The 25,082-nt window shown below is 44.2% G+C and overlaps 1 protein-coding gene across 1 annotated transcript in view; it reads right to left on the minus strand.

Annotated features, from left to right (window-relative positions):
- Positions 1 to 21,427, minus strand: part of LOC122810122 (casein kinase II subunit alpha') — a 1,273,718-nt gene extending 1,252,291 nt beyond the window's left edge. The window contains exon 1 of the mRNA XM_044081598.1: positions 21,332 to 21,427. Coding sequence (XP_043937533.1) covers positions 21,332 to 21,427 — 96 coding nt within the window. The remainder of the gene's footprint in view (positions 1 to 21,331) is intronic.
- Positions 21,428 to 25,082: the final 3,655 nt, after the last annotated feature.

Raw genomic sequence — 25,082 nt, forward strand, 5'->3', positions numbered from 1 at the left:
AACAGCAAGGAAGTAGCCTTGGACCTAGCCAAATAAGCTCTTTAAGGTCTTGGTAAGGATAGGCCTAATTTGCTGTAGATAAATGATACGCAATCTGTCAGCCATCTGGCTAGAGTTACCTTTGCAACTGATTCTCCCAATTTAGAATCTGCAAAGGAAACAAAATTGATATGTATTCTTATGACTTTGCTCTATGCAAGTAAAAATGTAACCATGTGGACATCCAATAAATGTAACATGTATTCACCTTTGTTCGTAAAATTAGGAAAGATTGGCAGATTAACCGATTGGTTAATATTGGATTTTGACACCACCTTAGAAAGGAAAGAAGGGCTGATACATAATGATACTCTATCCTTATGAAAAATCAAGTAAGGAGGTTTACAAGGCAATGCTTGAAGTTCTGAAACTCTTCTAGCGGAGGCAATGACCTCTGGAAAAATAGTTGTCCAGTTCAGAAATTTAAGATATTTTGCTACTGGGTCAAAAGGGAAGTGAATTAAGGCCTGCAGTACCAGATTTAAACCCCATGGTGGAGTAGGGTCTTTATAGGGTACCCTCAGCAGGAGAGTGCCTCTCAAAAAAGGCTTACAAAGCATAAATGAAGCTAAGGAAGAATTTTCAAACCCAATACGAAAGTTGGAAATTGCTGGCAACTGAACACTAATTGCCGAGGAGCTAGCCCCCTTCATTAAAAAATCGTTGACAAAAATTCTAACACACTTTGACCCTTTACCAGCTCCTGTACAAGTCCTGCACAAGGTGTTTCTGGTGTGCCAAAAAAAAAAAAAACCTTTTCCATTTACTCCTATGAAGTTTTCTTGTAGAAGCCTTCTTGGAAGATAAAAGTATACAGACAGGTGAAGACAGCAACTGTTGTCTGGATATTAATGGTATTAGAGAAACTGCTCTATTAGCTTGAGGTTTGAGATATCCGGATGAATCTTGCCTGTCAGGAGAGACAGGAGGTAGGGAATTGGGCCCAGAATCCAAGGTGGGTAAAGTAGATGAGGCCAAAGGAAGGAGAACCAAATCTGGCAAGGCCAGTAAGGTGCAATGAGATGATTGTGTTCTTCATCCTGACAGCTTTCTACAGAAATTCTGGGAATTGGGGGAGTTGGTGGGAAAGCATAAAGGAGGCTTGGGGGGAGGTCGTGAAATAGAGTATCCCTCTGTGATCACCCATGTGGGAGGGGGGGGGGATCAGGGCAAATAAGCTGCTGCACTTGTTTAAGGGAGAAGCAAAAAGACTGCAGCAAGGCTGGCCCTACTGATGGGAAATCATTTCTGTCACTTGAGAGACCATCGTGAGGTAGAATAATGGATCTGCTCAATTTGTCTACCATCACACTGGACTTCCCTGGAATGTGCATTGCTATCAGAAAGCAGATGGAAGAGACTGCCTATTGTCGCACTCTGAGGGCTTTTTTTGACACAGGGGGTAAGACCTGGTTCCCCATTGTTTATGTACCAGACTACTGACATCTGTAGCACACGTGTCCAGAAAGGGAGCTTGTCTTGAAAGGCCTGCAATGCTAAGAGGCAGCTCTTATTTCCAGGATATTGACATGCATATTGGGATCTTCAGGGGACCAGATGCCTTGGACAGTCTTCCCCAGGAAGTGCCCCCCCCCCCAGTCTGGGAAACATTTATGGTCACTACAGCCTTGGGTTGAGGGAACACAGAATGGTGACCTTGAATAATTTGATTTGAATGAATCCACCACCACCAAAGGTATCGCCTGCATGCCCGAGAGATTCTTATTTGGACTGACATGCGTTGATAAAGAATCAACCATTGTGTTGCTGACATTCTGTGATGCCCACCACTGCCACTAATATGTGATGTCCCCATGCTGGGCCAGTAATCAAGGAGCCTGAATCCTCACCACTGCCACCGGAGAGGGACAAGCACTTGGAATACAAATGGATACACTTAGTATTTGCAGACGCAAACCTCCCTGCATCAAGTAAACTTTCCCTTAAGAGGAAAGAGGGGACACATTCACCCCTGGGTCCGGATGTCTCTATCAGTCTCCCTCCAGGTCCCCAGTAAGACTCCCCACTGGTACAACTGTAGGGTTAGGTCTACAGCCAAGTTGTGAACTCAGTGCTTCATGCCCCTGGCCCAAGTAGAGGACACACAAACTCTAAGATTTAATTTTCTCTCTCACACGAGAAAGGCTGGAACAGATTACCTGCTCTATCAGCTTTGCCCAGACTAATCCAATTATACGGTGCAGTATTAATACTAACACAAATGACAGCAGCTGACCAATACAACTAGGCCTTCTGGAGTGGCCCACACAGTGTCAACAAATAAATATAACTACTCTCAAAGGTTAGACACTTTCTACAAGACCAGCCACAATAAAAGTTTAAAGATATTTAATAAATAAAAAAATGAAAATAATGACTACGTATTTACAGTAAACCAGAGTTCAGACAATAGGAAATATTGAAAAGAACATTGATGGACAGACTCAGACAAACAAAAAAAATATCTAAACTAAGCTTCACTACATTCCTGACTAATCTAAGAATTACTGTTCACTTGTTGAGTTATTTGCTACCGCACGGCAAGATGTTGTGGGTGAGGATCTTTCTAGTCAGGTTCCCCAAAACAGAATACTCAATATTCTGAGACTTCTCTGTGATATCTAAAATATTTCCAAGAGGGCTGGCAGAATGACTTAATCTGGTCACCTGACTAAGTTCTCACAGCATTCCCCTTTGAAAGAGACAGGAAATTAGCATAGGCAGCTACAATACACATCTAAATGTTTACGAATGGGGCTTCCCCTTTTTTTACTGAGCTAATGAACAGAGGCTTATTCCCAGACATAGTGTCACCGGTCCTATTCAGCACTGTGGGGGTGCCGTCTTAATGGTTTAACAGCTCATTTACATTTCCCTTACTTTTCTTAAAGCAAGCTAGCTGGTTAACCGTTGCTGTCCTGGTATCCTTTGTTAAAACATATACATTTAATTCAGTTGCAATAATACATGCACATTTCCTTTCATTCCAGCAGGGTAAACTGTTGATGCATTTTAATACAAAGCTCACAAACAAATATTCAGCACAAAAATCTGTACAAATCACGTACAGTTCTAATACATTTGTAACACAAGCATCTTGTATAAATCAGTTTGATATTCAAAGGACATATCCTTTACAAAACTCCAGCTGGCTATGCTAACATTTGCCCATATCATCACACAACCATTGAGAATTCTCATATGAAACCCTTCGAGAGGAAAAATTGTGGCCGCTGACATTTTTCCAAAGACTTGAATCAAACGGGCTAATACTGTGATACTGTACATTATTTTCCTGACCTGGAATCTGATAGTCTGCACTTTTGAGAGAGGAAGAGAAGCTGTCAATGAAACCATGTTGAAAACTGCTCCTATGAATTCCAGTGTTTGAGACTGTTGTATCGGAGACTTGTAGTTTATGGTTATCCCCAGAAGACAGCAAGTCTGGAGTAATGGATCTCACTCTTATTAATAGACACCTGGTTGGGGCCGTAATAAGCCAGTCATATGAGTATGGAAACACTCAGAATCCCTGCAGTCTTAAGTGTGCTGCCACCACTGTTATGCATTTGAACACCCAGGGTGCTGCGGATGAGGCCAAAGTGTAGTGCTGTGAACTGGTAGCGGCTTGCTCCCAGCCGGTCAAATGTAAATAACTTCTGGATTGTCTGTTTATTTTTATATAATACCATGCATCCTGAAGGTCTGTCGAACACATCCAGTTGTCTTTGCCTAGAAAACGCAAAATGGACTGAATATGACCATCCAAAACTGTGCATGTCGAATTGCACTGTTCAATTTGCAGAAATCCAGAACTGATCTCTGGTCCCACGTTTTTCGGTCCCCCGTTTTTCTGGTACTAAAAAGAACCTTAAGTTCCAGATTCTATCTGGTCTTGTGAGACCTCTTGGATGACTTTTCTTCTAGTAGATTTTGTGGTTCTCGTACTGCTGCTTTCCTCTGACTGGGTGGATCATCAGGAATTTTTCATACAGGCAGAGGTGGTAGGGAAAAGGGAATTATATAACCTCTGGAGATAATCCTATGCACCAATGTACCTTTTCTTATACCTAGCCACGCTCTCTGGGGTGAAAGGATAAACAACCCCCAACTGCCTCCAGAGGTGGACAACTGGGCCTCCTTTAAGGAGTGCCAGTAGGATCTATAGGAGAATGAATCCCTGGTTCTGCAGGTGGTCTCTATTGCGTGGGCGTTGTCATGAATTTAAGTTCATCCCCCCTCCCCTGGGGAACAATCTCCAATGTGGATCTTGGAAAGGACCCTGGGACTTCTTGAATCACATTTCTTGACCTCCTCCCCACTGATGCCTAGAAAAGGATCTTTGATGACTAAAAATGTACACCAACTGCAGAGACTCTTTCCATCTTTTTCACATTTGAAGTATGTCTAACTTTAGGGCCAAACAACCAACTGCCAGCAAAGGCTGCACTGATGAACGAGGACTTAAATGGCTCCACAAAATCAAAGAGCAACCAGGCATGCCTCAACCCGCCACCCTTGAGGCGCCTGCAGCTGCATGCGAGATCAGACACATGGGCGAATTAGTAACAGCCTGTAGGGTAGCCAACTGAGAAGTCAAAGAAGTCTGAGCCTTGGCAGTATCGGACCCCAAAAGAGAATGACAATTTCTTATTCAAATCCCTTTGTAGTCTCAAAGTGTTCCAGGTAAAGGCAAACGTTGAAGCATAGACATGCTTCCCAAATCTGTCTTAAGGGGATAGACGGAGTAAGTATTGTGTAAGAACTTACCATAACGTTAGATGTCCTTTTCTATATGCTGCAGTATTCATGACATCAGGGAGTTTGCTCCTGTGAACTCTTAAACATCTGACCGTTATACAAAAAAGTTTAATGCTACTGCTATGGTGCACACGACGTCCTGCACTTCTTCTCTGATGTCGGTTGTAAATGGATATCGGGAATAAAACGGACATCAGCACACATCCACCTCAGAACTGAATGCTGCCGAAGTTGGAGACTCGTGAATGGGTGCTCCAGGAGTCAGCCAAGTGAGAGGGGGAAGGCTGGGCGGGAAACTATACAGCAGTATATAGAAGAGACGGACATCTAAGGTTATGGTAAGTTCTTAAACAATACTATGCCCTTCTCCTATGCTGCTGTATTCATGACATTAGGGAGATTGCAAAAGCTCCTGTCCTATGGAAGGGTAGGCGGACAAAAAGCTCCTTCCACAAACCCATGGAGGATGGCTCTGCCAAATCCTGCCCAGGCTCTAGAAACCAAGTCCAGCTTACAGTGCCTAGTAAAAGTGTGAACAGAGGACCACCTAGCTGCTTTGAGGATAGCAGCAGTGTCCAATCCTTTAAGGAAAGCCCACAGAAGGACACTGCTCTGGTACAGCAAGCCCTAACTGACCAAAGAAAAGAAAAACAAACTTGTTAGGGCCAATAGGGTGCAATGAGGATTACTCTGCTTCTCAATCGAATGGCCTTCTTTATAAAGTGTGGAATCAGAGGTAGAAGGGGGAAAGCATAAAGTCCCATGGGCCAATCATGTATTAGAGTGTCCTTCAGGGACTCCCCCTGCGGGGGGATTAGGCCAAAGTAGCTGCTGCATGTATGGTTTGTTGGTGAGGCATGGAACTAAAAAACCAAACCAACTAGTAAAAACGAAAAAGCCAAGGGAACACGCCACCAACGGAAAGTCCTGCACAAATGCAATACAAACGCTGTAAAAATCCAGAAGTCAGTAGAAATGGAGCAACGATAACTTTGTAGTATAACGTAAGAACTTTTATTTTAAACAAGCACTTTCGGAAGGCTTCGTATCCTTCCTTCCTCAGACAAAAACAGAACACTAAGTTACAACAACCTCCCTATTAAATAGGGTGACAATTATTCCATTAACAATTTCCCAATTAAGGTTGATGACATACCGATCTTCTAAAAATTACTTAAAAAATGTATAAAAACGGCTTGTTTTAACGCACAGTCGCTAGTAACATTTAAAAAGCGTTAATCCTACCCTATCTACACTAAATACCTACAACCCTATCATGGACCTATCAACAAAAAATGTGTCTGGATTAAACAATGATTATTAAAAACCCAGTGATAATAAAAATCTATGTGTGTTAATTCTGTATACTCGGGTCAACTACAAACATGTTGAACAAATGGGACTGATGATGTCGCTACAATCATCGTAAACGATTAATTTGTCTAACTTGTCCCCGATCCCTATTTCAGGTCCCTGAGATTAAACAAACCTTGTCATCCAAGGATACCCGTAAGGCAATACATGTGTTAAGTGGGACGAGAGTGGTGTTATTAGCTGAATATATCCAGTGCATATACCTATATAAAAATAAAAGTCATAATAATGGTAGTTTAAGCTATACAGGAGTCCCTAATGTACACCAGGGTGTTTTTTATACCTGTAAGTAATATTTGTATATAAAACTATCAATTCAAAATAAAATTATTTGTTATTAACTATTGCTAAAAATCTAGTGGATAGAAACCAATAATAATGATAATAATAATAATAATAATAATAATAAATAATAGTTCAATAACCAATGCCCTACATGTTATAGTATTCACCCCTAAAAACTTGCATATAAATACAAATCAAATATAAAACTAGGTTGCATTAAATTACATTATTTACCCATAAATAAATATGTCTATAAAAATGTTATATATACTGTACCCCACCTATAATTTGAGACATAATATACTATCTCCTTAAGGCTAAAAGTTTTAATATACAAGTCAGAGAAATAGATTCATTTAGACCCGGGTATGTGTGTGCGGCCGTCCTTAATTGCCATAGCAGTTCTTCTTTTTCCAATAACATCTGCCATGGGCCTAAATTAGCATCCACCTTAATTTGCTTCAAGACAGCGAAGTTAAAAACGTGGTCTTTATGTTCCATAATGTGGCAAGCTAGCGCATTATTAATATCGTTCCTAGAAATTGCATACAAGTGTTCATAAATTCTCTTATGCAATGCCCGCTCGGTCTTTCCTATATAGAAAGCCGAGCAGTGCCTGCAGCTTGCCACATAAACCACTGCTTTAGAAATGCAACTAAAGTTTCCGATCAATTTGTATTTCTCTATTTATTACAACTTGACTCCCTTCTTGTATAAATTTGCATTGATTGCAAAACCCACACCTAGTCATCCCTTTTAGCCTTTGGAAGGGAGTAATGTTGTTCCTTTCTAGCAAGGCCTTTAGGTTAAACCCTTTTCTAAAAGTAATATTGGGTGAAGTGCCTAACAATTGCTGTAGGTGTGTATCTTCCATTATATTTGCCCAATTCTTCTGTAGGATTTTTCTTATAAAATGGTGGTCCACAGAGAACGTACATAAGAACCTAACTCCCATATCAGATACATTAGTACTTCTATCATCCATCACCGCCATCTCTTGATTGACTACTACGGACCAGTCTTGTCTGCTTAATATGGGTTTAAAATGTCCGGATTCTCTTTTAAACACCACCTCGGATTTAATCTCCAAAATCAATGAATCCGGGTATCCTCTATTTAAAAACATGTTACTCAGGTTGCTACACTCGTCATGAAAGTCCTCATCTTTAGTAATCATACGTGCCGCCCTCACCATCTGCCCTTTCACTACTGCTCTTTTTTGATGGTGAGGGTGGCAACTACTAAAGTGAAGAAAACCATTAGAGTAGGTGGGTTTTCTATGAATCTTGCTGATGAATCTAAAAGCCTCGATGTCTTTACTTAATTTTATGTCTAAGAAACTAATCTCCGTGTCGTTCACCTCATATGTGAAATCTAGAAAGTCAGTCAATGTTTTGATGTCCTCTATAAATGGAATTACCATTTCCGGAGGTCCTTTCCATAAAAGGAACATGTCGTCCTGGTACCTAGTGTACCAGGTGACATGTCCCTTAAACAAGGTGTTGTTAAACAGTAATGTGTTTTCCCATTGTGCCATAACACAATTAGCAAAAGCCCCCCCACAGGGTGATCCCATGGCGACACCGGAGGATTGTTTGTAGATCACGTTATTAAAAGTGAAAAAATTATATTTTAACACTAATTCCAATAGAGTCTCAATTGTGTAAATAGTGTTTTGTTCCACTCTTCTTGACTCAAGAAACTCCCTGACCCAGTCTAGTCCCGGTTGTTGTGGGATGACCGTGTATAGGTCTTTAACATCCACGGTCATGAATGTTAGGTTAGGGTCAAAAGGTATCTCGTTAATGTTCTCAAGGAAACCCCATGAGTCTCTGCATATCTGAGTTTCTTTTTCAATATATGGTTTTAAAAAACTATCTACATACTTGGCGCAAGCCACCAAAATGGATCCTCTGCCGTCAACAATGGGTCTGAAGGGGGGGTCATTAATAGATTTATGAATTTTTGGAGCACCAAAAAAAGATGGCATTCTTGGTGCTGCAATGTTCAAATACGTGTAAATGTCAATATCTATTAAATCTTCTAGGAACAAATCCTCTACCGTAGTTCTAATCTTATTGTATGCTGTATTGACTTCATTTATGCTAGTTTTCTCATAAGGACCAATTTCCAAATGGGTAGATAGTTTGTTGATGTAATCAGCTTGATTCATAAAGATAAGCCCACTACCCTTATCGGGTTTCATAACCCGAATGTTGCAATCCTGCAATAATTTAATAAAGTCGCGTTGTTCAGTTGTTATGTTAAGACTGTGTTTACTTTTATTAACTTTACTAGCAGCCAGAAATCTTAGGTCCAATTCACAAGATTTCTCAAAAATTTTAAGATTGCTGACTAGGGGTGGATTAAATAGACTAGCTATTCTAAAGGGTTTAATAAGTGAAGAATTCTTGCCTAATACAGCCAACAAGTTTAGTTTACGGACAAACAGTTTCAGATCTACGATTGTTTTAACCAAGTCCATATGGGTATCAGGGACAAAGGACAGTCCTTTAGAGAAAAAGTCAGCCATGCCGGTGGTAATATTGAGGGTGGTGTAATTAAAAATCTTAAAATCCCCCTCCGTGCTGTAAACGATAGTTGGCTGACTTATTCCCTTCATTATTTCTTCCTCTGATTCTGTTTGTTCCTTAATATCATTTGGTTGCTGTTCGACCTCAAGTTCCTCTGTCGATGGTTCTGGCCCTGTCCAAAACCCTGTTTGTATTCTGCCCGTGGTTGTCCAGCCCCATTGCTGATACCACTCTGCTGTTGTCCGTTGTTATTACTCATAACGTTAGGTAGATGTTCTTGGTCTTGGTCATTATCCAAATCAGCCTCCCCCTCCCCCTCAAAGAGGGGGTCATTGCTGTTATGACCTTCCTCCAAAAAGGTATCCAACTGATACATGTCATGGTTTCTATTATTAGTAGTTTTCTTATTTAGCTTAGAAAAAGACACCCCAGCTTTATTTTTGGGCTGTCCTATTTGTGGTGGCTTAGGATACGCTTTATTGTCCACATACTGTTTCACATCCCTCATTATTTTCTTGTTTTTGTCTGAGGAAGGAAGGATACGAAGCCTTCCGAAAGTGCTTGTTTAAAATAAAAGTTCTTACGTTATACTACAAAGTTATCGTTGCTCCATTTCTACTGACTTCTGGATTTTTACAGCGTTTGTATTGCATTTGTGCAGGACTTTCCGTTGGTGGCGTGTTCCCTTGGCTTTTTCGTTTTTACTTGTTGGTGAGGCAAATAGGTCACAGCACGGCTGACCCCAGCAGTTAAAAATCTTCACCACTACAGTTGGATTGAGGGACCACTCGCGAGGCAGGAGAAAGTACAGTTTTGTACCTACCATAAATGTAGATGTTCGAGTGTTCACACTGCTGCAGTCATTACACTTGGGTTATCCTGCAGTCAGGCGGTTCCCCAGTCGGCCCGAGTTCCAAAGTCTTGGTCCGGCGTCGGTTGTTGTCGCCTCCTCCCTGACGTCAGTGCGACAGGGGTATACAAGATGCAGCAGATGCCATTTTCTTCAGTTTTTCTTGCCCCAGATGTCAGGTGCCCCCAAATAGGTAGGCAATTCAAATTGCTAGTAAAACACAAATAAGAAAAGCAAACAACGTTCAGGTACTAGCAAATGCTCCCCATAGGTAGTAAAGGGTAGATGACCTAGGTATGCATCAACAAAAAAAAAAGTGGGGTAGGAGGGAGGGTAACCTGGACTGCAGCTGTGTGAACACTCGAACATCTACATTTATGGAAGGTACAAAACTGTACTATGTTCATCGTGTTACACTGCTGCAGTCATTACACTTGGGTAGAATCCCAAAGCTGCGGTAGGGTGGCTGGTTCTATATTGCAATAGGGGTGGCTATAAGGCCCTGCAGCACCGCAGAAGAAAAAGCTAGCTCTGGATCTGTAGTATAGAGGCAGCTGGTAATGCTTGATGAAGGTATGCACAGAGCTCCATGTTGCTGCTTCCAAAATATCCTTGGTAGGTACTCCTCTGAGGTAGGCCGTTGAAGTGGCTGTTGCCCTGGTGGAGTGTGATCTAATGCTGGAAGGCACAGGTTTTCCATGGTGCGTGTAGCAGAAACATATGCAATGTCCTATCCATTTGGAAATGGTCTGTTTTGAAATGGCTTTTCCTTGTGCTCCTGCAGCATATGCTACCAATAATTGCTCAGATTTTCTGAAAGCTTTGGTTTTGTCCAAGTAGAAGCGTAACTGCCTGTGAATGTCCAATGACTGCAGTAGTCTCTCCCCTTTCTTCTGTGGTTTTGGATAAAAGGTTGGCAAGTGAATAGTTTGGTTTAGGGACACACATGAAACCACCTTAGGCATGAAGGTAGGGTTAGTTCTTAAGGACACCCTGTCCTGGTGGAAAATGAGGAAAGGATCAATTGCCATTAGTGCCTGTAACTCAAACTCTTCGTGCTGATGTGCCAGGAGCAGAGCAGTTTTCCAAGTGGTATATTTTAATTCTGCTGTGCTAGCTGGCTCAAAAGGAGGTAAAGATAATTTTTCCAAAATAAAGTTGAGGTCCCAAGTTGGAGCAGGTGCTCTATGGGGCGGTCTTATGGTTTTTGCCCCTCTGAGGTACTGTTTTAGCAAAGGATGAGAGAAAACTGGTGGATCCATATTATAATGAGCAGAGATGGCAGAGGCGTGGATCTTGATGGATGAGAAGGAAAGGCCTTTGTCCAGCATCTCAGTCAAATATTGTAGTACCTGAGGAATGTTTGGCACAACAGGGTCAAGGCTGTGAGCTTGGTTCCAGGCACAGAATCTCTTCCATTTATCCAAATAGGCTTTCCTGGTACTAGGCCTTCTGGCCTCCAGGATGACATCCTTAACAGCTATGGAGAGAGTCACTGCTTGCTTGGCTAAGATATCTTCCATGCAGCAAGGTGTAAGGTCCTTAGCTGACTGTGGAGTATCCGATTGTTGTGCTGAGAGAGGAGATGTGGTATTTGAGGCAAAATCCAGGGTGGCCCTTGTGCTAAGTTTTTTAAGATTGGGAACCAGCACTGGCGTGGCCAGTCTGGTGCAATCAGGATCATCATTGGCTCCTCTTGCCTGGCTTTTAGGAGTACCTTTCGAAGAAGAGGCAGTGGTGGGAAAGCGTATACTGTTAGGTTCTTCCAGCTGAATGAGAGGGCATCCACTTTCTATGCTTGTGGATGGTAACTCCTTGTGCAGAATTTCTATAGCTGTCAATTCCTTGGGGATGCAAACAGATCTATGTCCGGGCACCACCATTTCTGTACTATCATTCTGAATATTTGTGGATTCAATTCCCATTCGTGGGGATCCATGACATTTCTGCTCAAGTCGGCTGCCAGTGTTTTTTTTCTCTCCTGGCAGGAATTGTGCTTGTAGATGAACTTGATAGTTTATAGCGGTGTTCCACAAGGTCATTGCTTGTCTGCAGAGGGGGTATATGAATGGGTGCCCCCTTGCTTATGTACCACGACTGTGGTGCTGTCTGTCTTTAGTAGCAGTTGTCCTGGACGCAGCAGGTCCTTGAAAGCTATAAGGGCATTTTGTACAGCTAGCATCTCTTTTTGGTTGATGTAAAGATGCCTTTGTTCTATAGGCCACTTGCCCTGAATGCATTTTCCTGCCATGTGTGCTCCCCAGGCATAATCCGATGCATCTGTCAGTGTTTGCCTGGCTGTGGGTTGAGTTAAAGGCTGTCCCTTGTTGAGGTGACAAGCTTGGGCCCACCATCGAAACTCCTTCTGAAGGCAACGTATTAGTGGTATATCTGTTTCCAAACTTTGACAGTGTTGAGACCATACACTCTTTAGGTACCATTGTAGTTTCCTCATATGCAGTCTGGCATATGGAATTAGTAGTATGCAAGATGCCATGTAGCCCAAGGCCTGCAGAATTTTTCTTGCAGGGAGTTGGGTCTTTGTTGCCATCAATTGAAAGTATTGAGTCAATTGTCCTTGCTTGTCTGGCATGAGATAAGCCATCTGGGCCGTTGTGTTCAAGCTGGCACCCAGGAATATTATCTCTTGTGAGGGCAATAGCTTTGATTTCTTTTCGTTTACTGTGTACCCCAGGCAACTAACTTTTTTACAAACGCCAGATGCTTTAGGAGAATGTCTTTGCTCTCTGCTTGAATTAGGCAGTCGTCCAGGTATGGGTAAATTTGAATTCCTCTGTCTGCAAAATGCAATTACTGGTGCCAGGCACTTTGTGAAGACCCTGGGCACAGTAGATAAGCCAAAGGGCAGTGCAGAGAATTGGTAATGCATTGGACCAGCTATGAATCGGAGGTATCTTCTGCAGTTTTGTCTGATAGGGACATGCAGGTATGCCTCCTTGAGGTCCAAGGTCACGAGCAAAGCTTGCTTGCCCAGCATGGGAAGAAGCTGCTGTAATGTCAACATTTTGAATTTCGGAACATCCAAGTAAGTGTTTAGAGATGAAAGATTCAGAATAGGCCTCCAGGCTTCGTCTTTTCTGGGTACCAGAAAGAGTTTTGAGTAAAATCCTTGTCCTTGTTCCTGTGGAGGTACCTTTTGAATAGCTCCCATAGTCATGAGTGCTGCAATTTGTTTTTGAGCCTCTGCCCATTGATTTGGTGGCAGATTTGGCATTCCTTTTAACCCTGGCAGAGTGTGAAAGTGGAACCTGCAACCCTGTGAAACAATACTGAGAACCCATTTGTCTTTGGTGATCATATGCCAATTGTGACAGAAATGAGCCAGTTTTCCTACCAATGGGGCTGCCAAGAGAGAAATGTTTGGCAGCTGTAGTGAGAAGTCATTGGGACTGTTTTTTGTAAGGTTGTTGTCTGTCTTCTTCTTTCTGGCCTGGTGCACCCCATTGTCGAGGCCTGTAAGGACCTTGTGGCTGTCTACCTCTTGGACGTCTGTATTTGCCCCTTTGAGGTCTGTCTGGAAGAGGAAAGGACCAATTTTTTGTTGGCCAGTTTCTGCTAAATCTAGAAGGCTGTACCTGTAAGAAATCCTTCACTGTTTGCATAGATTTTGCTTTATCCTCCATTTTCTTTAGTACCTCTTCAGCCTTAACTCCAAATAAGACATGCTGCAAAAGTGCATCCAGTAGTTTTGCTTTAACATGATCTGGTAATGTATGTTCCTTTAACCATGCATGTCTTCTAATGACAGAACCTGTAACTGCTGCTCTACAGGAGGCCTCTAAAGAATCAAAACCACATTGCAAAGTACGTTTTCCCACTTGTTCAGCCGCATGCAATAAATCCTGCATTTCCATAAAATTAGGAGGCTCTGTATCTGAAAGCATTTTTTGTTTCAACTGAGACATCAGAAATTGCTGATATTTTAACATATGAAATTGGCAATTTAAAGCTCTCATTGCTAAAGTTGCAGATGTATATACTTTCTTTCCCCATCTGTCTAATGCTCTGGAATCTCTGAGAGGGAACTGGATTCTTTGCTGAGGAGGCCTTTACCCCTTTGGGTCCCTGAGAAAGTTTCTGGGTCTGCCACTAGGCTTTTACATAGAAATTTGTGTGAGTCAGGGACTCTACCTGTCTGGTTTAACTGGAGCTGGAGGTAAGGAATCAGGATTTAAGCTGGATTCAGTATACACATCATCCACAATATCTAACACTGGCGGAATAGCAAGGGGTCTGTGCAGAGGCAAAAGTAGGAATTTCCAGCCTTTTCTTGGATTCTGAATAATCCTGGCCTTCCCAATGGAAATGCTCCCTCATGGTGTGTAAGGTTTCCCCAAAAGAGTAATCCTCTGGTGGAGAGGCTGATGGAATGGATTCCTCAGCATTAGAATCCTCATAAGGGGGTAAAGAATAACCTATGTCTGAAGAAGAATCTGAGGAAATGGACATCTGATCGGAGGAGTCATAATCCACACCCTGTCTGGGCCTTTTATCAGAAGGGGGATGGGACCCCTGATCAGGTCTTCGGCCATTTTGAGCACTTGTTTCTTAGGCATGGAGGCCTGTCCTGGAGACTGACTGCTTTGTTTTAAGAGGTGGTTTAGACTTAGAAGAGGGTTTAATGGTAAGCTGACTAGGTCTGAAGACACCCTCTGAAGCTGCGGGTGGCTCATGTACTCCGGATCCCTCTGCAGGGTCGTTATTGGTAGTCTGTAAAACTTGGGAGTCCGATGGCCCAGCCATCTCCACTATGGATTCGGTGGCTGCCTGTGGTTCTGCAGAAGCGGTCATCAGGGGCTGCGAAGGCGCATCGCTGGAAACCGGAGAACCGGCAACTGGCCTAGAAAAGGCTTAGTCAGTTTTGGGCCTCGGATGCCTGTCATTGTCTTTGCGCTTTTTATGAATAGCGGTCGGAAGTTCCGACGGCATTGTGTAATTAAATTTTCTGCCAAAGTAATGTCGGGCAAAATCAAACTGATGTTTAATAGTGCGCTTATTAAACCTAGCACAAAACAGACAACCAGCGACGTCGTGGTCTGTGCCTAGGCATGGGATACAATAAGAATGGAAATCTTATGAGGTATTTGCTTCCCACAAGAAATAGTTATTAACTTTTACTGACATCGGTCTGAGGCAAGAAAAAAAGTTTCCCCAATGGGGTACTTTGCTTTGTAGAAGACTTCGGATTCGGAAATGAAAATCTCAGGAGTCGGCCGACCGGCACTTGCGAACTTTTGCTTCGGGCACCGCGCGGCAAGAAAGACTGAAAGAATGGCGTCGGCTGCATCTTGTATGCCCCTGTCGCACTGACGTCAAGGAGGAGGCGACAGCAACCAATGTCGGACCAAGACTTTGGAACTCGGGCCGAGTGGGGAACCACCTGACGGCAGGATAACCCAAGTGTAATGACTGCAACAGTGTAACACAATGAACATTGCACCTGCTCAGTTTGTCCACGATCGCGTTGGAATCCCCGGGAATGTGCATTGCTATGAGAAAGCGGTTGGAAGCTATTGCTCATCATCAAATTCTCATGGCCTCTTGACAAAATGGGTAGGACTTCGTTCCCCCTGGTTTGTTGATATACCAGACCACTGACATGTCATCCGACTGGATAGCAATTGTCCCTAATGGAAGGGCAGAGTGGAATGCTTGCAACACTAGAAGCACTGCCCTCAGTTTCAGAAGGCACAGTTGTGTACACAACATAAATGTAGATGTCAGAGTATATTCACTGTTGCAGTCATCACACTTGGGTTATCTGCCTGCAGGTAGCCCTCAGTCAGCCCGAAAACCAGAGTCTTGGGATTTCTGCATCGGATGCTGTGGCCTCATCCATGACGTCAGGTTGTCAGTGGTATAAAACATACAGCAGACGCCATTACATCAGTTTTTCTTGTCCCAGATGTCAGGAGCCCCCAAAATAGGAAGCAATCAAATGGTGTGGAACACCTCCAATAAAATGTAATTATCATTTCCATAAAATATGGCCAAAAAAAGAGGATAGGTAGAAAGTATAGAAAGACAGGGGGCTGGAGGGTAACCAGGACTGCAACAGTGAATACACTCGAACATCTACGTTTATGGTAGAGTGTACACAACTGTATTATGTTCTTCGTGTTTCACTGTTGCAGTCATCACACACTGGTTGATTCCCAAAGCTAAGGAAGAGTGGAGGAATTCAAGAAGTAGTAGGGCTGGCTAGCAGGCCTTGTAAGACTGCTGTGGCAAATCCAGCTCTGGATTTAGAAAAGATAGGCAAGTGGTAATGCTTGGTGAAGGTGTGTACAGAACTCCAGGTTGCAGCTTCCAGAATGTTCCTGGTAAGGACTCCTGAGAAAAGCTGTAGAGGTTGAGGTAGCCCTAGTGGAATGAGGCCCGATACCCTGTGCGGTAGGTTTCCATGGTGTTTGTAGCAGAAATGGATGCAGTGTACTATCCATTTAGAAATGGTTTGTTTCAAAATGGCCTTGCCCTCTTGCCCCTGTAGCAAAGCTGACTAAAAGCTGGTCAGATTTTCTGAAAGGTTTAGTCCTGTTAAGGTAGAACCTGAGCTGTCTGTGCACATCCAAGGAGTGCAGGATCCTTTCCCCTTTATTCTCAGGATTAGGAAAAAAGGTTGGCAAATGGATGGATTGGTTTAAAGCCACACTGGATACCACCTTGAGCATAAAAAAGATGGGTTACTCCTGAGGGAAACCCTCTCCGTATGGAAGATAATGAAGGGTTCCACACGCATAGCGGCCTGTAACTCCGACACTCTTCTTGCTGAAGTGATGGCTAGCAGTAAGGCTTGTTTTCCAAGAGAGGAATTTTAACTGTGCTGTAGCAGCAGGCTCAAAAGGGGGAAGCATGAGCTTCTCTAGTACAAAGTTAAGGTCCCAGGCAGGAGTGAAAGCTCTCATTAGGTGTCTTAAAATTGTTAGCTCCTCTCAGGAACTGTTTGATCAGAGGGTAAGAGAAGAGGGGTGGGCTCAGTATTGTAATGAGCGGAGATGGCAGAGGCATGAATCTTAATTAATGAGAAGGATAGGCCTTTGTGGAGCAGCTCTGCTAGGTAATCTAGGATTTGAGACATGGAGGGCATGGCTGTGTCCCTCCCTTGAGATTGGCTCCAAGAACAGTATCTATTCCACATTTCTGAATAGGATTTCCTAGTACTGGGCCTCCTGGCCTCAAGGATAACATCCAGCACCTGTTTGCTGAGGGTTGCTGGTGATGTATTCAGAGAAAAAGCCAGGCTGCCAGGTTCAGGATTTGCAGCTGAAAACGCAAAATCTGTCCCTCCTGCTGGGACAGCAGAGAGGGAGTCTGATGTAGGTGTCAGGGTGGCACTGCTGTCAGACTCCATAGGAGTGGGTACCAGTGCTGGCGTGGCCTGTCTGGTCCAACAAGGATTGTCCTTGGCCTGTCCTGTTTGATCTTGAGGAGTACTTTTGGAAGGAGGGGCAGAGGTGAAAAGGCATAGCTTGACAGGTTTTCACATGTGAATGATAGGGCATTCACTTTCCAAGCTTGGCTGTGGGGAATTCTGGTGCAAAATTTGTTTAGTTGATGGTTTTGGGGGACGTAAAGAGATCCAAACCTCTGGTGTCCCCCACCTGTGTATTAGAAGTTTGAATGAGTTTGATTCCAATTTCCACTCGTGTGGGTCTATTAGATTTCTGCTTAAATCATCTGCCAGTGAATTTTGTTTGCCTGGCAGGAATTGAGCTTGCAGGTGCACTTGGTTGCTTAAAGCTGTGTTCCACAGAGCCATGGCTAACCTGCAGAATGGGTAGGAGTGAGTTCCCCCCTGCTTGTTTACATACCGCATAACTGTGGAGTTCTGTCTTTATCAGGAGGTGTCCTGGTGGGATAAGATATTTGAAGACTGTCAGCGCATTCTGTACAGCTAACATTTCTTTTTGACTGATATGTAGCTGAATTTGTCCTGGGCTCCATTTGCCTGCCATGCGAGCCCCCCATGCATAGTCTGATGCACCTGTTCAGTGTTTGGGCAGCGGGGATTGAGGGAAAGGGAGTCCCTTGTGTTTGCAAGCCTCTGCCCACCAAAGGAACTCTGTCCTTAGGCGAGGAATAATAGGAATCACCGTTTCCAGGTCCTGAGAAAGTTGACACCAGAGACTCCAAGTACCATTGAAGTTTCCTCGTATGCAGTCTTGCATATGGAATTAGGAGAATGCATGAGGCAATGAACCCTAGGGCTTGCAGTATTTTTCGTGTAGATAGCTGGGTTTGGGTGGCCAGCAGTTTGAAGTAATTTATCAAAAATCTGCTTTCTGGAGTGAGGAATGCCATCTGGGAAGTTTGTTCAAGCTTGCGCCCAGGAATACAATCTTTTGGCTAGATACCAGATGTGATTTCTTTTCGTTGATGGCATACCCCCAGAAAAGTTAAGAGTCTCTTTACAAACGTCAGGTGCTGAAGTAGCAATTCCCATCTGTCCGCTTGAATCAGGCAATCATCCAAGTATGGGTAAATTTGAATATTTCTCTTCCTGCAGTAAGCAATGGCTGGAGCCAGGCACTTGGTGAATACCCTGGGCACAGTAGATAAACCAAAGGGAAGTGCAGAGAACTGATAGTGCATAGAGCCTGCCCTGAAACAATAGATATTACCTGCAAGATTCCCTTATGGGGATGTGCAGATAAGCTTCTTTTAAGTCTAGGGAGACTAGCCAGGAGTCTTTGGCTAGCACAGGAAGGAGCTGCTGGAGTGTAAGCATTTTAAATTTTGGTGCCACCAGGAAGGTGTTTAGGGTCAACAGATCCAAATTATGGTGCCAAGAGTTCTCTTTCCTAGGCACCAGGAACAGCCTGGAGTAGAAACCCTGTCTTCTTTGCTCTGTTGGCACAGGTTGAATAGCCCTGATACAGAGAACAGAAAGTACTTGCTTTTGGGCCGCTGTCCATTGGTTTGGAGGAAGGTCTTGCAATCCACTTGGGGTTGGTAGAGAGTGTAAATAGAATCTGTAACCCTGGGATACAATGTTTAAGACCCATCAGTCCTGGGTAATATACTCCCAGTTTTTTGCATACAGGCCGAGTTTTCCTCCTAGGGGTGCAAGTACTTGGGCATCGCTGGGAAGAACTGGGAAGAACCAAGGACAAGTCATTGTGAACTTTTTCCATGGGGGGGTGGCTTACCACTCCCAGTTTTTGAGATGGGAGCACTCCATTGTTTAGATCTGTGCATACCCTGAGACTGTAGTCTTTGTGGTCTGTTGCCCCTGGGTTTGGGCTGAGCAGGTCTGGAAAGGTTTGGAAAGGACCAGTTTTTTGAAGGCCAATGCCTACTGAAATTAGGTGGCTGCACCTCTAAGAAATCTAACAGTTTGCATGGATTTAGCTTTGTCCTCCATCTTTTTAAGAACAACTTCTGCTTTAGAGCCAAACATCCCTGGTTTAATGGAGCATCAAGTAATTTTGTCTAGACATGGTCTGACAAGATTGGTTCCTTCAGCCAAGCATGCCTTCTCAGAACAGACCCAGTTACAGCAGCCCTGCAAGATGCTTCTAAGGTATCAAAACCACACTGCAAAGTATGTTTACCAGCTTGGTTTGCAGAATGCATTAAGTCTTATAAGTCCTTAATTTCTGCACAATCAGGAATCAACATTTTTTGTTTAATTAGATCAATAATATGCGGCTGGTACTTCAACATGTGAAACTGGCAATTTACAGCCCTGATGGCAAGAGATGCAGAGGTATATACCTTTTTACCCCATCTGTCTAGAGCCATAGAATCCCTGTCTGAAGCAGTAGGGTTTTTGGCTGTAGAAGCCTTAATACCTTTATGTCCCTGAGAAATGGTCTCTGGATCCGCAGTGGGATTTTTAAACAGAAATTTGAGAGAGTCAAGTACTCTGTAGTATCTGTCAGGCTTCCTAGGAGCAAGTGGTAACGTATCAGGGGTAAGGCTGGTTTCTATGTAGGCATCATCTACAATATCCAGGACAGGGGGAATAGCTAGAGGCCTATGCTGAAGCAAGTCTAAAAATTCCCTGAGTCTCTTTGCGGACTGTGGGTAGTCCTGGCATTCCCAGCGGAAATGCTCTCTTAGGATATGCAAGGTTTCACCGAAAGAAAGGTCCTCTGGGGGGAGGGGGGCTGAGGGAATTGAATCTTCTGCATCAGAGTCCTCATAGGTAGATAAGGGTATGTCCTGGTAATAACAGGGGTCACAGTCGGACTTCATGGCTTGAAGAATCAGAAGGAAGATCAATTGTCTTTAAGTGGGGGAAGGCTGGCTTCCCCTAATTAAAGTAATAAGGTCTTCAGCCATTCTAAGCATTTGTTTCTGTGGCATGGGAGTTTGAGAATGTATTTTGGTCGTCTGTTTCCTAGGTGTAGTGCAAGCTCTGGGCCTGAGAAATACAGTAGATTTAGTCATTAACGGAGTAGTCTGTTTGATACGAACATCAGAAGGTCTGAATACATGCTCAAAAGCCAGTGCCTGCACAGTGGCTCCGGACCCATCCAAGGCAGAGACATCCGCAGGTTCCATAGTCGAAGCATGTCATGGCATACCCGACTCCAAATGGGTCTCAGTAGAGGCCTGCAAATCTGCAGAAGCGGTAACAGGGGCTGTGAAAGCACCTCACTGAGTACCGGCGGACTGGCGACTAGCTTAACAGAAGCTTCGTTGGCAGTTTTGGACCCAAGCGGTTTCTGTCTATCTTTGTGTTTTTTCAGATCGGTAGTCGGATGGCTTACCAAAGCCATTTCAGAATAAGAACGACAGCGAAAAAATTTAGACAAAAATAGCCCGACGACGAACAGTTCGGGCACTGAACAAGGCACAAAACCGGCAGCGAAGGAAGTCATGGTCTGGACCTAAACAGGTGACGCAGTAAGAATGAAAATCTCTGAGGTATTTGCTTTCCACAGGCAAGACAATTGTTAACTTTTTCTGACATCTGTTAGAGCAAGAAAAAAGGATCCCCAACGGGGTACTTAGCTTTAGAAGACTTCAGGTTTGAAACTCGGAAAACGAAAAATTCAGGTAGCTGCCGACCGACCGGAAACTTGCGAACTGCTTCTGCTTTGGGCTCCCGCACGGCAAGAAAAGCTGATGTAATGGTGTCAAGCTGCATGTTTTATACCCCTGACAACCGGACGTCATGGATGAGGCGACAGCATCTGACGCAGAAATCCCAAGACTCGGGTATTCAGGCCGACTGAGGGCTACCCTGCAGGCAGATAACCCAAGTGTGATGACTGCAACAGTGAAACATGAAGATTAGCAGCCAAACAATTCTCTTACTAGTGGATTTCTGCATTAGTAAGTGGCAGCATTAGCATGTCAGGACATAAAATGGGCCGCACCCATTAAAATGAAAAGTGACCACCTTTGGATCAGCCTAGCACAGTAGCAAGGTAGGAAATTTCTGGTTAATACAAACTGAATGTTTGTTTCTTAAAATTAATACATTCAACAGGATTAGATATTTATGGTCACTCACCTTAAAATCTGTATTATTGATGTATTCAAACACAAGGGCGGGAGTTCTGGACTGTAATAAAAAGCAAACAGACATAAATGGCAAATACGTGCACATATTTAAGTATGTTTGTGTATGCCCATATCATATGTAAACACATGTGGATATATACGCGTATTGCTTACTACACTAAACTGACTTTCTACAACTTAAACAATAGTGAATTTTTTTGCAGAATTCCAAGATATAAAACCCCAAAGTATTATGCGCATGGCTGTCAAAACAACAACTTTCTTGTACAGTAAAACAACTGCAGCAATATGTAATAAAGTATAAAAACACTTCTTCAATATATACAAGGCATGTGTTGTGGAAAACTGTCACTCATTATTCTGAATGGAAAAGCTTGCAGTCTTTCAGCAACTGTAAAGCATATGAGACACTTGCAAATACCGTGGTGCTGTTAAGCAGAAGTCTGGATTCCTCTTGAGAAAAAACAAGTATGCTTAAATAGTAAAACAAAGAATAAGAAGTTATGTACTCACCATAACGTTCCATCTGAGAAGGTATCTTCATTTGTCTGCAACCTGTGGGGACGGATCCGATCTCGGATCAGAGCCGGCAACTTCTAACATAGCATAGATCTGAGCTCCTAGCTCCTCCCCTTACCCATAATCCCCTGCCTGCCCTAACTGACCTCAGATCAAGTTTGCCCCATAGAACAGATAACAGGTGTCCCAATGGGAACATATGCTAATAACACAAGAGCAATCCAATCGGTCAGGGGGAAGGAGGGGTGGGTGGTTGCAGACAAATGAAGATACCTACTCAGATGGAAAGTTATGGTGAGTACATAACTTCTTAATCTGAAGTAGGAACTTCATTTGTCAGCAACCTGTGGGACAGAGTCCCCAGCTACCCAAGTCTTGGGTGGCCTTCATGGAAGGATATTCCGGAGCACCGCAGAGCCAAAGGACGCTCTACCTCGGGGAAACAACATCTATTTTATAATGGCTGATAAAGGTGCGAGATGAAGCCCAACTGGCTGTGGAACAAATGTCATCCAGTGGAACCCTAGCTTGAAAGGCCGCAGAAGTGGCAAAGGCCCTAGTAGAATGAGCCTCCCCGAACTCTGATATGCTAACAGAATACAAGTCGAGATCCATCTAGAGAGAGAAACCTTAGAAACTGATTTTCCAAAATTACTTTTGGCAAAGGAGATAAACAACTGATCGGATTGCCTATGACCAGCAGTTCTATGGATATAAAAACGTAATGGTCTGTGTACGTCCAAGGAATGAAGCTTGTACTCTCCTTTGTTATGAAAGTTGGAGAAAAACACTGGGAGATTGATGGATTGATTGATGTTCGCTTCTGAAGATACCTTAGGTAGAAAGGACGGGTTGATTCTGAGGTAAACCCTATCCGGGTGAAAAACCAAATATGGTGGTTTGACACAAAGGGCTTGCAAGTCCGATACCCTTTTGGCTGAAGTTATGGCCACCAAAAGGGCTGTCTTCCAAGAGAGAAATTTGAGATCAACCGTGGCCGCCGGTTCGAATGGGGGACCAGTCAAGGCCTGCAAGACTAAGGATAAATCTCATGGAGGTACCACCTCTTTAACTGGAGGCCTAAGGAGGAAGGTACCCTTGAGGAAGGTCTTACACAGTTTGGAAGTGATAATAGGTCCAGACTCTTGCCCCACATGGTAGTATGGGATTGCTGCCAGTTGTACCTTGACTGTGGAAGAACTAGCCCCCTGGTGAAAGAGAGAGGTTAGAAAATCTAGAATCAATTATATCGGGGCTGTAAAAGGGTCTAAACGATGTTGTTTTGCCGAAATGGTGAAGCGTTTCCACTTACTCCGATAAACCTTCCTGGTGGATGGCTTGTGAGCTGCTACAAGAATGGCTTTGACCGGTGATGAGATCCCGAGAGTCCTTATGAGGAGTGGAACTGGAGCAACCAAGCCGTCAGCTTGAGGTTGACCAGGTTCGGAGTCGGAAGACCGAGAGGATGAGAGATGAGATCCGGAATGGGATCCAGAATCCATGGTGGATACACTAGGTGAGACCATAGGTAAGGGAACCACGTCTGACGAGGCCAGAATGGGGCAATGAGGATCATTCTGCTCCCCAGCTGCCTGGCTTTCTGTAACAATTTCAACATCAGGGGTAGAGGAGGGTAAGCATAAAGCAGACCGGGAGGCCAAGCATGAACTAGAAAGTCTCTCGGGGACTTCCCCGGAGGGGGGATCAGAGCGAAGTAATCGTTGCATTTTGTGTTTGAAGGAGAGGCAAAAAGATCGCAACAAGGTCGCCGCCATCGGGCAAATACTTGCTCTGCGACGTAAGGAGTCAGGATAGTACGACTGAGCCTGTCCGCTAAAATGTTGGACCGTCCCGGAACGTGCGTTGCTATGAGAAAGCGGTTGGTGGAAATCGCCCATTCCCACACTCTAATGGCCTCGTGGCAAAGGGGGTAAGACCTGGTTCCCCCCTGTTTGTTGATGTGCCAGACTACCGACATGTTGTCTGTCTGTACCGCAATTGTCCCTACCGGAAGAGAGTTGTGTAGTGCTTGCAACGTCAAAAGCACCGCTCTCATCTCTAGGACGTTAATATGCAAAGAGGTCTCTTCGTCGGTCCAAGTGCCTTGGACTGTTATGCCAGAAAAATGCCCCCTCCCCCACCCCAGGCGAGAAGCGTCCGTGGTCACTGTGTCGACTGGTGGAGGTAGTGAGAAGGGACAGCCCATGTGGAGGTTGGGAGACTGAAGCCACCACAGGAGCGATTTTCTGCAAACCTTGCCTAAGGAAACGGGGTGAGACAGAGGGTTGCAAGACAGGGACCATTGTACCTGGAGGGTCCACTGTAGAACCCTCATGTTCAACCGGGCCAATGGCAGCAGTGGAATTGCAGCCGCCATAGATCCTAGGGCCCTCAATCAATTCCGCCGAAGGAGTTTGCAGTTGAAGAATGGCCTGCAAGTGTAACATCAGGTTCCGAAGTCGATCTGGCATCAAGAACGCAGGCATCCGTCTGGAATCCAGTCTTGCCCCTATAAAATCTAGCATCTGTGTAGGGATGAGAGAGGATTTGGTCATGTTGATGGTTAATCCTAATAGTGGAGCCAAACCGAGAAAATAGTCCCTGCCTGAACAAAGTAGATGTCTTGTTGGGGCTCTGAGGAGCCAGTCGTCCAGGAATGGAAAGACCTGAATTCCCTGGAGTCTCAGGTGGGCCGCTACTACCGCTAGGACCTTGGTGAACACCCTGGGGGCTGAGGTGAGACCGAAGGGGAGGACCCTGAATTGAAAGCGACTGGCTCCCAGCCGGAAGCGGAGGAACCTCCTGGAACACCTGTCCACCAGAACATGATAGTACGCATCCTTGAGGTCAAGAGAGAACATCCAGTCGTCCTCCCACAATAAGGGGAGGACGGATTGCAACGTGACCATTCGGAACTTTTGTTTGGGTACCGCCAGGTTTAGGAAAGAGAGGTCGAGGATGGACCTCAAGTCCCCCGTCTTTTTTGGCACCAGAAAGAACCTGGAGTAAAACCCTGATCCGACTTGATCTGGGGGGACGGGCTGGATGGCTCTTTTTTGTAGAAGCTGCTGAATTTCTGCAGCGGCCGCCTTCTTTTGACTGGGTGGGACGTCGGGAAGGCTTCTGATTCTGGGGTTGGCTATGAAGGGAATTAGGTAACCTCTGGATATAATGCGAAGCATCCAGCGATCTGTTATGGACTCCCATTTTGCCAGGTGGTT

The sequence above is a fragment of the Protopterus annectens genome, chromosome 8.part1 (genome assembly GCF_019279795.1).
Source record: "Protopterus annectens isolate FY-2018-M chromosome 8.part1, PAN1.0, whole genome shotgun sequence".
NCBI classification, from domain to species: Eukaryota; Metazoa; Chordata; order Ceratodontiformes; family Protopteridae; genus Protopterus; species Protopterus annectens.